At 35.9% G+C, this 12685-nt stretch overlaps 1 protein-coding gene across 21 annotated transcripts in view; it reads right to left on the bottom strand.

Annotated features, from left to right (window-relative positions):
* The window catches only part of LOC132126883 (gastrula zinc finger protein XlCGF46.1-like), a 34654-nt gene extending 22993 nt beyond the window's left edge, over positions 1-11661 (bottom strand). For 10 of the 21 annotated variants that reach the window (XM_059538458.1, XM_059538464.1, XM_059538469.1 and 7 more), the window contains exons 1-8: positions 11534-11661; positions 9131-9285; positions 8756-8947; positions 5187-5333; positions 4187-4310; positions 3071-3154; positions 2485-2568; positions 1670-1753 (exon numbers count right to left, since the gene is read on the bottom strand). In XM_059538458.1, the coding sequence (XP_059394441.1) occupies positions 1670-1753; positions 2485-2568; positions 3071-3154; positions 4187-4310; positions 5187-5333; positions 8756-8947; positions 9131-9175 (760 nt within the window). In that variant the 5' untranslated portion in view covers positions 9176-9285; positions 11534-11661. The remainder of the gene's footprint in view (positions 1-1669; positions 1754-2484; positions 2569-3070; positions 3155-4186; positions 4311-5186; positions 5334-8755; positions 8948-9130; positions 9286-11533) is intronic. The other 11 variants (XM_059538462.1, XM_059538467.1, XM_059538473.1 and 8 more) reach the window with 3 other exon arrangements.
* Positions 11662-12685: the final 1024 nt, after the last annotated feature.

Raw genomic sequence — 12685 nt, 5'->3', positions numbered from 1 at the left:
TACTTGCAAAGATGGGCATTTTAACATTTGAGTGAATTCTGGATAATCTGGGAATCAGGATTTTTTTTTTCTTTCAAATAGATTTGCAATTCTCCCATAATTCTGAACTAATCAAAATGTTTAATTTACTATAGGCTGCGACAAAAAATTCACTTCTGTAGTCTTTTTAAAAATGTTGAAGTAATCTGAATAATTTGAGTAATTTGAAAAATTTTAAATGAAAGATTGAATGACTCGCTCATAATTACTTCACTTGTTTCACTACTGGATGAATCAGGGAGTTTTAAATCTCTTGAATTAATGATTTAATGACAAATAAATTTAACATTCACTTGTCGTCACCTATTGGCAAAACAATTTCATCGACAAACATTATTTGAAGGGCCAATTACTTTTAAAAGGAGATTTGCTCTATTTTGATCGGGATACCATAGACATCAGTATTTCCCCCCTTACTATATACTTTTATCCCATTACTTAGGTGATAATATGAACAAGAGGGTCCTCACACCATAGGTGCTCGGGCCCTAATGACTGTAAGACATAAATTAAACAGTGTGGTTAAAAAAAAAGTCCATACCTAAACATGATAAATGCTCTCTCTGTCAGCAGCTTTGAATGTTGTGGCCAATTACAGAAAATGTTAAGTCTAGTCTTACAAGTTCATTTATTTTTCAGTTACATAAAAGCAAAGATTAATCTAAGTTAAATTAAAAAATAAGTGATTAAATTTGGGTAACTGGTAGTTGATGAAACTCATACTTAAGACCCTTTCTGAGGCTAAGTTTATGCAACTGGCCCCACTGATATGACTTTATCAAAGATGAATTTTAAAAACAGGAGATTTGATATCATTTAGAAATAATATTGTGTCGGTGTTTGAATTGTGATCATGATCTTGAAATGATTAATCATGCAGCTCTATAATACACACACACACACACATAAAAATCTGTTGCAATTGACATTTATATTGGTGCAATGATACATATTGTGCCATATCACAGTCAATAAAGTGGGGTCCAGAAAATATTACTGACAACTGGTAGATAAACCATTAGCGCCATTTCAAATCTAAAACTATGAAATCTTTAAATGAGTTTATGAGATATCTGCATTAACTATGATTGCCAGGTTGGACACTGAGATTTTGAATGCATGGTTAAAATAAAGGCACAAACCTCTCAAAATCAATGAAATTTTGGGAGGAAAACTAAGAAAGTTGTCATTCAATAATAAGTTGAAGGGTGCCATACTTTGCATGCACCTTCAGAACTTAAGATCTTCTGCAGTACTGCACAAAAGCCAACCACAATGACATACATTTGTTCATGGAAATTTGCTGTTAGAACAAAGATCAGCAGGGCTCCTTTTAAAGATAGAGGTGAAAGAGAAAAGCTATTTTTTTTAAGATTAAATGTATGAAGTTTCAACAGGGACTTGTGATTGCCTCACAGAGAAAGCAAAAGTCATGCAGACGATATCTAGCATGCTAAAAAGGCAACAGAGACAACAAAGATCATGTGCATGACAATGTGAAGGAAAGCTCTGCAAAGCAGAAAGGAACTGCAGAGTGAGCGTAACACGGCATGGTTCGAAAATGTCAGTCAAATGAACAAAAGCAATGCAGAAAGTTGCAGCAGCGAACTGGGTGAGAGATTACTTGTACCCGTATGAATGAGACTGTGTCGCTGAAGGTGGTATCTTTGGAAAAATCTCATGTCACACATGGTGCAAGCATATGGTTTGACCCCTAAACGCAGAACAAAATATCAAAAAACGGTCTTCAAATTGTATTTCTACACAAAATAATATGACAGCTTACTCAAAAGTACAGCAATTCTGCTAACTAGTACTTCTAACTAGTACTGCTAACAGAAGCCTGTTTAAATGGATTTATATTTATCTAAAAGTTCTTCTGACAATTTTAGTCTTAAAGCCTAGTAATAGTACTGTACTTTTAGCATCATTTCAAATTAACTTTGAGTGAGTCAACTTTCTAATTGCTGAAATGCTTATAGAGAGAGAGAGAGAGAGAGGGGGAGGGAGAAAGAGAGAGAGAGTTAAAACGGTGTGAATAGCTTTGGTGCAAAAAATATATTTGCACGTATTTTAGACTTGTTTATTGTGTCATTCTACTTGGTGAGAAAAGACCTTTAAAAAATATTAATAATAATAATAAAGGTTTTTGTTCTGTGTAGACGCACTATAATCTGTAACTCTGTTTATAAGTATCCATCTTTAGGTTTATATAATTTAAAAGAATAACGAGAGCACCGTACAGTTTTTTTTTTGTACCATACATCAAAGACAACATCTAATAAATAGTGGGAAAAAAAATCCAAAATGTAACAATTGTGACTTTGATATTAGATTTAAAATGTAAATAAAATTTAGCTATTACATTTTTAAAGTGTGCTTATGTGTAAAAAGTATATACTGAAGAATTGTTTTAGAAATAATGTCCAATGTAACGACACATACCAGTATGAGTGAGGCTGTGCCTCTCCAAGTGGTAACGTTGGAAAAACCGCATATCACACATGGGACAAGCATACGGCTTCACCCCTAAATGCACAGAGTGGCAAATTCAATCATCGTCTACACAGAATCTAAACCTTGCTCAAATGTCCTCATAACAAATAAAAGCTTCACACACCCACAAAGGATTAGCTGATTCAAGATACAGTACATGATTTTTGCTTTAGTGCCTACTTCAGAGTAACATGCAAACAATTAGTTTGGATTCATGCAGTGTTCATGAAACTTTGTTTGATTAAATGTGTCCGATCACCACTGGAAAACAAGTCTGGAGGCATTAAATAGTCATTTAACTAAGCTGCAAACATTAAATGTACAGGGAGAAGACTTGGCGTAAAAACTGCACTACAGAACTATGGCCTTTCTATTGCTATGGCTGCAACATAAAATGACACGTTACTTGTGGAGCAGTTGTTTTCTATTATGATCATAATATCAGAGCAGCTCTAAAGCTTGACCTGACTTAACAGCTCAGTTTGAACTAATATTAAATGATTATGATTATAAAATGCAGAGGAACAAGTCGTACCAGTGTGAGTGAGGCTGTGTCGCTCCAAGTGGTAGCGCTGAATAAATCTCATGTCACACACGGCACAAGCAAAAGGCTTTTCTCCTGTGATAAAGGCAGACATTTGAGTGAAAACCAGTGAAACACACCAACAAATAATCACAATCTAACATGATAAATATATGTGTGGATGAAAAGTAGATAATTCTTGTACCTAAATGTATCTTGAACTGCATAGAATTTTAGCACATATTAAAGGGTTAGTTCACCCGAGAAGGAAAATTTGTCCATCTTCTACTCACCCTTGAAGCACCCTAGGTGTATTTGACTTTCTTCTTTCAGAATAATCCAATCAGAGTTATATTAAAAATTGTCCTTGCTCTTCCAAGCCTTTCAATAGGGGAAAGCGGGTGTTTGTTGTCAACAGTTCAGAAGATGTGAAATAAAGTGCACCCATCTATAATAAAACGTCCCTCACACGGCTCCAGGGGTGAATAAAGGCCCACTGTAGCAAATCCATGCATTTTTGTAAGATAAATATCCAGATTTCAAACATAATAAAAAAACTTTTCCTCACTTCTGCTGACTGAGGGGAACCGGAAGACATGCAGGCGGATGTCATAGTTTATCAGCGCTGCTTGGTTAGTGACCAGCGCAGAGAGAGAACAAAACAAAATGCTGGTCATGACTTACAAGCACAAAACAAGGATTTGTAAAGAAAAGCGTTGGAGGATTTTGAAATAAGCCAAGAGGAGACTGGTTTCCTTTGCTCAAGTAAGCTCCTACATTTGCTCAAGTAAGCTCCCCCATACGGGGGGCCTTTATTCACCCCTGGAGCCGTGTGAGGGACGTTTTATTACAGATGCGTGCACTTAATTTCACATCTTCCAAACTGTTGACAACAAACACCCGCTTATCCCATTGAAAGGCTTGGAAGAGCAAGGACAATTTTTTTATATAACTCTGATTGGATTATTCTGAAAGAAGAGAGTCACATACACCTAGGACGCTTCGAGGGATAGTAGAAGGACACATTTTCGTTCTTAGCTGAACTTACCCTTTAATGCACTGTATAGTACATAAGTATAGCATATAGAGTATGAACACCTCTTTACAATACCGCTGTAATATTCTTACCAGTATGAATGAGAATGTGTCTCTTCAGGTGGTACCCACTCCTGAAAGCCCCGTAGCAGTGATCACAGATAAAGTTCTTCTGGACTTTTGAAAGGGGACAATTTCCATTTTCATCCACAACCGCCTACCAGGAAAATGAATAAAAGACATTTTAGTCGCAGTCCACACCACAGCTATTATAATAAAGGCACAGAAAATCTATTTAGTTGGAATCACTTTCAGAGCTTTTTTTTTTACAGCTGATGAACAATACAAATATTGACACCCAATCAGAATCCATCCTACTATAACGAGCTTGAGAATTTTAAGCGGCAGACACGTGTGAGCTTAGAATAAAGTTAAATATACAATATCGTCCACTGGTACGGATGCTAATATCTTTAACTTTATGGTTATCTTTCTTGGTGTGAACTGGGCTTTAAAATAGTATGTTTCACAAAATAAATAAATGCACAGGTTCTGAATAACATGAAAGTGACAATTACAATTTCTGGGAGAACTATTATGTTAAATGAACATAGTATAAAAATACATGCATACACACACACATGAAAAACCTAACAATAAATACCACACATAAAAGAACCAAAACTTAAACTAACTAGCCAAGTACCAAACTACACAAGAAGCGCAAAGCCCTATAAATCACAGTAGATACTGGTGCTGTGAAAACACAATAACAGTTATTGTGCTACAGCGTTCCCCTCCCTTTACAGAACACCCCACCCCCCAACCAAAACCAGTAATCTCCTCCCCCACGACACCACAAACACACAATTACCAAACAGGAACAGCCCGTTTAAATGCTTGCAATGTCATATCGGATGAAACAATTTTTTTTTGTTTAAATACTCTCTGTAACCCTCTTATACAACCAGGTAAAACTGGAAATCTCAAATGTCTCACAGAGAGCAGTGTATTCAAACAAACTTTGCGTGATAAGTGGCCGACTGGCAGCCCATTCACAGGACTGTGACACACTACACCCCCACACACTGACCTTCCCTGCTTGCCCGTCCTGCTCTCTCACTTTAGAGGGTGTTCCCGACTTCCTGTTCTTTTTCTTCAGCTGCATGTCTTCATTGGGTCTCATTTCCTTCTCATCCAGCAGTCGGGGAGCTGTAAAATCAATCTCCTTCCGCAGAAGCTAGACACACAAACATATAAATCACAAATGTTTGTAAACCTACAACACCACCTCTGCATTTAAAATACAACTTAAAATAAACACGTTTGAAATAATATTTTACCAACAAAGTGAATGAATGCATCTAAGTTTTTATCTTGTGCCAACAATTACAGGCTTATACGTAGATGTCAAGGTTTTTTTTTTATTTTATTTTTTTTTATAACAGAAGGCAATACCAATAAATGGGTAGTTGATACAACATTTTAGGTTTTGAACCTATATCCTATCTGGGTGCTATAACTGATCAGCATTTCTTTCCATTTCTAACCTGATTTTTGCCTTTACCAGTTCATTTTAAATAGTCCTGTGTGAGAAGAGTAAAAAAAAAGTACAATATCCAACGTAGTATTCTTAACAATGTGAGATTATTAAAGACCCATGTGTAATTATTGACAAAATAAAGATAAAATAATTAATAAAATGCTAGTTTTAGATGAAATATACACTCACCAGACACTTTATTAGGTACACCTGTTTTAATTGCTAATCAGCCAATCACATGGCAGAAACTCAATGCATTTAGGCATCTAGATGTGGTAAAGATGATTTGCTGAAGTTCAAACGAGCATCAGAATGGGGAAGAAAGGGGGTTTAAGTGACTTTGTACATGGAATGGTTGTTGGTGCCAGACGGGCTGGTCTGAGTATTTAAAAAAACTGCTGATCTACTGGGATTTTGATGCACAACCATCTCTAGGGTTTACAGAGAATGGTCCGAAAAAGAGAAAATATCCAGTGAGCAGCAGTTGTGTGGATGAAAATGCCTTGTTGATGTCAGAGGAGAATGGGCAGACTGGTTAGAGATGACAGAAAGGCAACAGTAAATCAAATAACCACTCGTTACAACCAAGGTATGCAGAACACCATCTCTGAACGCACAACACGTCGAACCCTGAAGCAGAAGACCTCACCGGGTGCCACTCCCGTCGGGTAAGAACAGGAATTGGCTACAATTTCGCACAGGCTCACCAAACTTGGACAATAGAAGAATGGAAAATTGTTGCCTGGTCTGAGGAGTCTGGATTTCTGCTGCGACATTCAGATGGTAGGGTCAGAATTTGGAAAAAGAACATGAAAGTATGGATCCATCCTGCCTTGTCTCAATGGTTCACAATTTGGGCCCCTTAGTACCAATTGAGCATCATTTAAACACAACATCCTACCTGAGCATTGTTGCTAACCATGTCCATCCCTTTATGACTACAGTGTACCTATCTTCTGATGGCTACTTCCAGCAGGATAAAGCACCAATAATATATAAATAAAGCTCAAATAATCTCAGACTGGTTTCTTGTACATGACAATGAGTTCACTTTACTCAGATGGTCACCAGATCTCAATCCAGTAGAGCAGCTTTGGGATGTGGTGGAATGGGAGATTTGCATCATGGATGTGCAGCTGACAAATCTGCAGCAACTGGGTAATGCTATCATGGCAATATGGATCAAAATCACTGAGGAATGTTTCCAACACCTTGTTGAATCTATGCCATGAAGAATTAAGGCAGTTTTGAAGGCAAAAGGGGGTCCAACCCTGTACTAGTAAGGTGTACCTAATAAAGTGGCCAGTGAGTGGAGAGTGTCACATTGTAGGACATGTCCAACATTACTCAATTTAAATATATACTTATTTTACACACTTTTTAAACAAAATCACAGTTTAAAAACAGAAAATCATGCATTATACACTGCCAGAATCACTAAACTATATTCACATTTATTAATTTTAGCAGAAGCTTTCATCCAAAGAAACCTAGAAACTATAACAATTAAAGAGGTGAACAAAAGCAGTGTGTGTGTGTGTGTATATATATATATTCTCTTTTTTTTTAGATGGCACAAGATAACCAATTTAACCTAAATAACTTATTTGCAACTCTAATCACAAATCTATTAGAGATACACCGATTGCAGTTTTCTTGGCTTATCAACTTTCTTTCAGATTGTTTTTTAAGTGTGACCTGCCGATACCAATTTTCTTTACTAGAATTGACAGCATATACACATACACAAAAATCCATTCTTTTTTTTTTTTTAAGCAAAAAATATTTACATAATAAAAGAAATGATTAAACATTACAATTCCCCCAGTCAAAAAAGTTACAGATTTTCTCTCAATTAAACAACTCTTAAAATAAAGTACTTTGTGACCAAAAAGAGGCAGAAATAACAATTAACTGAAAATTAGCTGCTGTATATAACGAAACAGATGTCATTTCCCACTACATAATAGGGTCGATACGGTATTATCATGATACTTGTGTCACGATACAATATTATTGCGATTTAGATATTCTGTACAATGATAACTTGTTCTGATAACTTGTACAAAAAAAAAAGGGTTCCAGACCTTTCAGCATTTGGGACATCTGAAAGTAAATCACTGTTCAATTTAAATGAAATTAAATAAAACATGTAGTTTCGATGTACAGATGCGCTGAAATGAAAATTCTGGGCCGAAACGGAAACCGCAAGTTCTGGATGCACTTGGCTGAAAACCAAAAATGCTTTGCAATGATTATTTATTATTTTATTAAATAATATGAAGTTATTTTGTAAGACTTTTTAAATTTAACTCAACTTTAATGATACTGAAAAAAAAAAAAAAACAAGCCAGTAAAATAACCACTTTTCCTGAAAGTAACAATTAAACTGGTCAGAATTTCTTTTAATATTGGTAACACTTTACAATAAGGTTCATTAGTTAACATTAGTTAAATACTTTAGTTAACAAACTAAGAATTTATAACGCATAGTTCATGTTAATTTCAACATTTACTAATTATTAAAATCAGCAGTTGTGCAGTGGAAAATATTGTGATATTATACGGTATCGATTTTTTCCCCCAACTCTAATATATAAATATAATTTTCCCCCTAACTTTATTAAATGTGTTATCTTTAAATGTTTTAAAATTAATGTTTTTTGAATGTACAAATAAGAAACGTTGCGAAAAAATAAATTTGTCATCGAAATTGAGCAAAAACAGTCAATAGTGTGTCTAATATGCAAGTCATTAAAAGTTATTGGTGGCCAAGTTTCAGTGCTTCCCTGGTTATTATTTATTGATTTTTTTTATGACGTTTTAATCAGGCTAGTTGTCTGGTCAGGCAAAAAAAAAAAATCTCTCTCATTTGCCCCCTTAAATAATCGACTTGTCCCAGACTAGCGTTAATCGAGTCCTTTGGTTCCCCCACAGTTTACTGTGGCCCTATATGTATTACATGTTGCGAACTTTGTGTCCTCTTTATTCAAAGTGAAGAAATTCCATGCCAATTAACATGTGGATGCGAGTATAACCGGACGGTCATGCGGAAAATTGGCCAGTCACTGGTCAATCAGTGCATCTCTAAACTCTATCACTTGAAGGTGTCTCCTAACCAGTGGAGGGCAGGTCATGCTCGTTGGTAAGACCATGTGTCCTTGCATCCCACGGTCCTGTGCATCCCTCTGGGCTGAACCGTGGCCTAAAGCTGGACCCAAGGGTGACATCATTTTCTTAGGAGCAGCAATGGAACTGGCCTGCATTAGAGCCATGCTGGACAGCACAGCTTCACAACCCAACAGCCCTGCCTTAAAAAAAAAAAAATCAAGACAAAGAATGAGCTGTTGCTGCTGGAAGTGTAAACTTTCTGTGGTAATCAGTTAGCACTAATGGATTTGGGGCTAGAATTAAAGCAAAAACCCGAAATCTAATAACCCAATAGAGGAAAATAAAAAACATGTCCTGAAGTGTGAAACATGTAGAGAACTAACCCATTTCATGTGGTCCCGGACCGAGCTGCCGGGTATGTGTGACATGGTGGTGGACAGCGGTTGAGAGACAGGCGAGATGTGTAGATGAGACGTCAGTTTGGACCAAGTGTCACACAAGTCTCACCGAACTCTATCATGGGGCAGCAATGTCTTTTCTTTGTGGTGACCAAGATGAATAAGAGTAGAAACATGAAACATTCACAAAGCAAATACAGCAAGTGTTGTAAAACTGATCAGGTCGGGTGACAACAATTACAGGCATCCATCCACTGGAGGCAGCACTTAAACCCAGAAATTGCAAAGAATTTGCTAAGCCTAAAACTCAAACTGTGTGTGACGTAAATTTTAGATGATGTTGATTACATAAAAATGTCAGTTTGTGTTCAGTGTGTCTCACTGTTTACATTCATCCCAATTTGATAGCAGCTATTGCTCCTGGGCATGATGAAAATGAGACTGTTTCCCAAAGATCTTGAGCCTGATCATCAAAAGTGTGGGAGTTCTTTAAACGGAGATGTAATAAAATGGTGCTCTGCATGCTTGGTTAAAGTCAACGGCCTCCCGCAAAAAACTGCTAATACAGGAGTACCCAAAACTAAACACACTTGGGCTTCGACTTCAGAATTACAAAACAGACTTTTATCTGGACTATTTGGTCAGACTTTTGGTTGGTAGCCAGTGCCTGGGATTCTTCAATGCCTCTTTATCGGTCATGTTTCACACAAAGACTCAACCAAGACTCCCCAGAGCAGATGCTAATGGCTAGTATGGCGACGCCGTTTCCTGCCATTTGCAATTTGTTACCTATACGCTGATAGACCTAAACAATATAGATTTACACTAACCTTATGCTCAAAGCTTGTGTTGGCAAAACTGAGCAAATAATGCAAGTGCATTTCCAATTTCAATCAGCACTAGACATTGTAGTAAGTCATACTTAAAGGTCACAGTAACATGCCCATCTTAATACAGTCCCCTAAATAACCAAACTGAACTTTATGGAAAACCTGGGATCCAGTAATTATTCATTGGTAAATTTAACCCAAAGATTAATTAAATAAAATAATCACTAGACTTGTTGGGGGAAAAGACTTAATTAAAGACTTAGATAAATTAATCAATTAACCAAAGGCCATTTTTTGGTCTAAGATGAGACTGAACACTGACAACAACAAAATACTGAATAGCAACCACAGGAATTCAAATTTTGAGCGAGAAGTTTAAAGATCTCAACAACTCTAACGCACAACAAAGAAACACAGACACTAGTCAAAGACAACAATTTAAGTTTGTGTCCTTTGACGATATGATTTTGCACATGTGATAAAATGGACTACTTTGAAAAGCTATGCATCTTCCCGTACACATACGCTAAATATTTAGATCACTACCAATGTATACTTTGGCTTAAATTAAGCACTTTTGAAGCTCCTGTAAAATGTGTGAAACTGCTATGTATCTGTAACTAACTAGCAGCAGAATAACTCAATGTGTATTATATATTATATATATATATATATATATATATATATATATATATATATATATATATATATATATAAACTGTCACTGTTTATTGACAAATAGTGTCTTATACTGTTGTTGTCACCATTTTATAAATGCAACAATCCATGCAGCGCTGTTACAATGATTTTCCAAAATTCATGCTCAGTGCTGTCCTGGATCATTGCTTTAGCCTCAGTCTTCAGAAATGTTAATATTGGTTTCTGGCAGTAGCTATACAAAGTTAACTCCCATACAAATTAATTAAATTAATTCTAATCAAATTAAAGACATAACTCAGAGCCTGTTTGACCAATACACCAATGAACTCAAAATATTTGTGGGCGCACAAATCATTATCAGCAGTGTCAGCCCCTTCAAATAGTAAAGCATGTGAGGTTTTAGATCTTTTTCTCTCAACCTTGCTCATTTATGAGACACATCCGAAGCCAGAGGACAGAGGACTTAAATTATGCGTTTAACAGCAAACACCGAATACATTCATGCATGCTGTAATAAATGGAGACAGATGAAAGGTAACTCATACACACATCACGCATGAGAAAAGCATGCCAGCGCGCGGCTCTTCGCACCAACTCCCTCTCGAAACAACAATCCTCAGCTAACACACCTAATGCTTTCATTCAGTCGAGCTTCATTCATTTAAAAACCTCTAAACATGTCACCACATGTCTCGCATCAGTCAGGAATAATTTAATCTGAGCTGGGTTTTATTTTAAACGCGATCATGCGTGTTTCGTGAACATTTAGCTTTCTATAATCAAATATCTAACTGTTGGGGCCTCTAAAGCGCAAAAAATCCCATATCACTCCGAAACAGAAAAGAGCTGTAAAGATAATTTATATTGAAGCTCTACGTTTAATGCTCATAAATCTTACCTTAGTACTGCTCAATTTCGCTCTTTTATTGCAGCTCAGGTCAGTTTACAAACACAGGAAACGCCACCGGAAAAGCTCCACGAGAACGCGCACTGGCTGCAACGTCACTAGTGTTCATGAGCCGTAACAGCACAGCAGCAAAAAATAATAATAATAAATTGTAATATATATATATATATATATATATATATATATATTAATAAAATAAACAAGACAGCTGCAAAAATATTGTAGAAAAAGTGGGAATATGGAACAGAACTCTAAAGGAGTTGCATGTTTACCCTAGAATATGATGGACATGTTATATAAGATGATTTCTTAAATGTAAACCAGCAACAGTTTACATCAGAGGTAAAAAATATCAAGAGCTTATTTATTATTTAAAAAAGTGGACAGTTTATTTATTTATTTATTTATTTAATCATTGTAGTTTCCGTGTGCTACTGTAGTTAGTTATTTATCTTTTCAGATAACTGGTATTAATCTCAGGTTTGTTAAACAGTTTGTCAGTCCTTTTCATTGAAAACCTGCTTAAAGAGGTTGTTCGACATTATAAAGCAAGTTACAGTGTTGTCCTTCTGGAGGAGAAAAGCATGAAATAGTGAAATGTCTTGTTAAAGGCATGAAAACAACTGGTTTTTCGCAAAAACCGTTTAGTGATCATCAAGCTGTCAAAAGGTGTGTGAATAAATCAGAGCACAGAAGAAGGCTTATAGAAGAAAGTTTCGGTTAGACATAATAGTAGTATTAAAAGGTCAGTTGTGCAGAATCTGATTTTAACAAGTGGGACATGTTCCGATCAACATCTTTGTTGACCCTGGAACAACCCTGTGATTAACTAATCAAATTTGAAGAATCAGTTTATAGTTTTTGTCAAGTTTACACTTACAGTCAGTGTTTGGTGCTTGTACATCAGTGTAATTCATCTATCATTTCCTCTGATTTTAGAGATTAATCATGGTTAAGGTTAAGTTTAGGTGCAGGGATATGGTCAAGACTACATGTTGTTAAAATGTTGTTCCAGGGTCAACAAAATATGTTGACTTAGGAACACATCTAACTTAGCAAAATCAGGATGTGTGGACAGGTATATATATATATATATATATATATATATATATATATATATATATATATATATATATAAAGTTA

This window comes from Carassius carassius, chromosome 44 (genome assembly GCF_963082965.1).
Source record: "Carassius carassius chromosome 44, fCarCar2.1, whole genome shotgun sequence".
Taxonomy (NCBI): domain Eukaryota; kingdom Metazoa; phylum Chordata; class Actinopteri; order Cypriniformes; family Cyprinidae; genus Carassius; species Carassius carassius.
The sequence above is the reverse complement of the archived record's forward strand: the minus strand, read 5'-3'. Positions and strand labels throughout refer to the sequence as shown.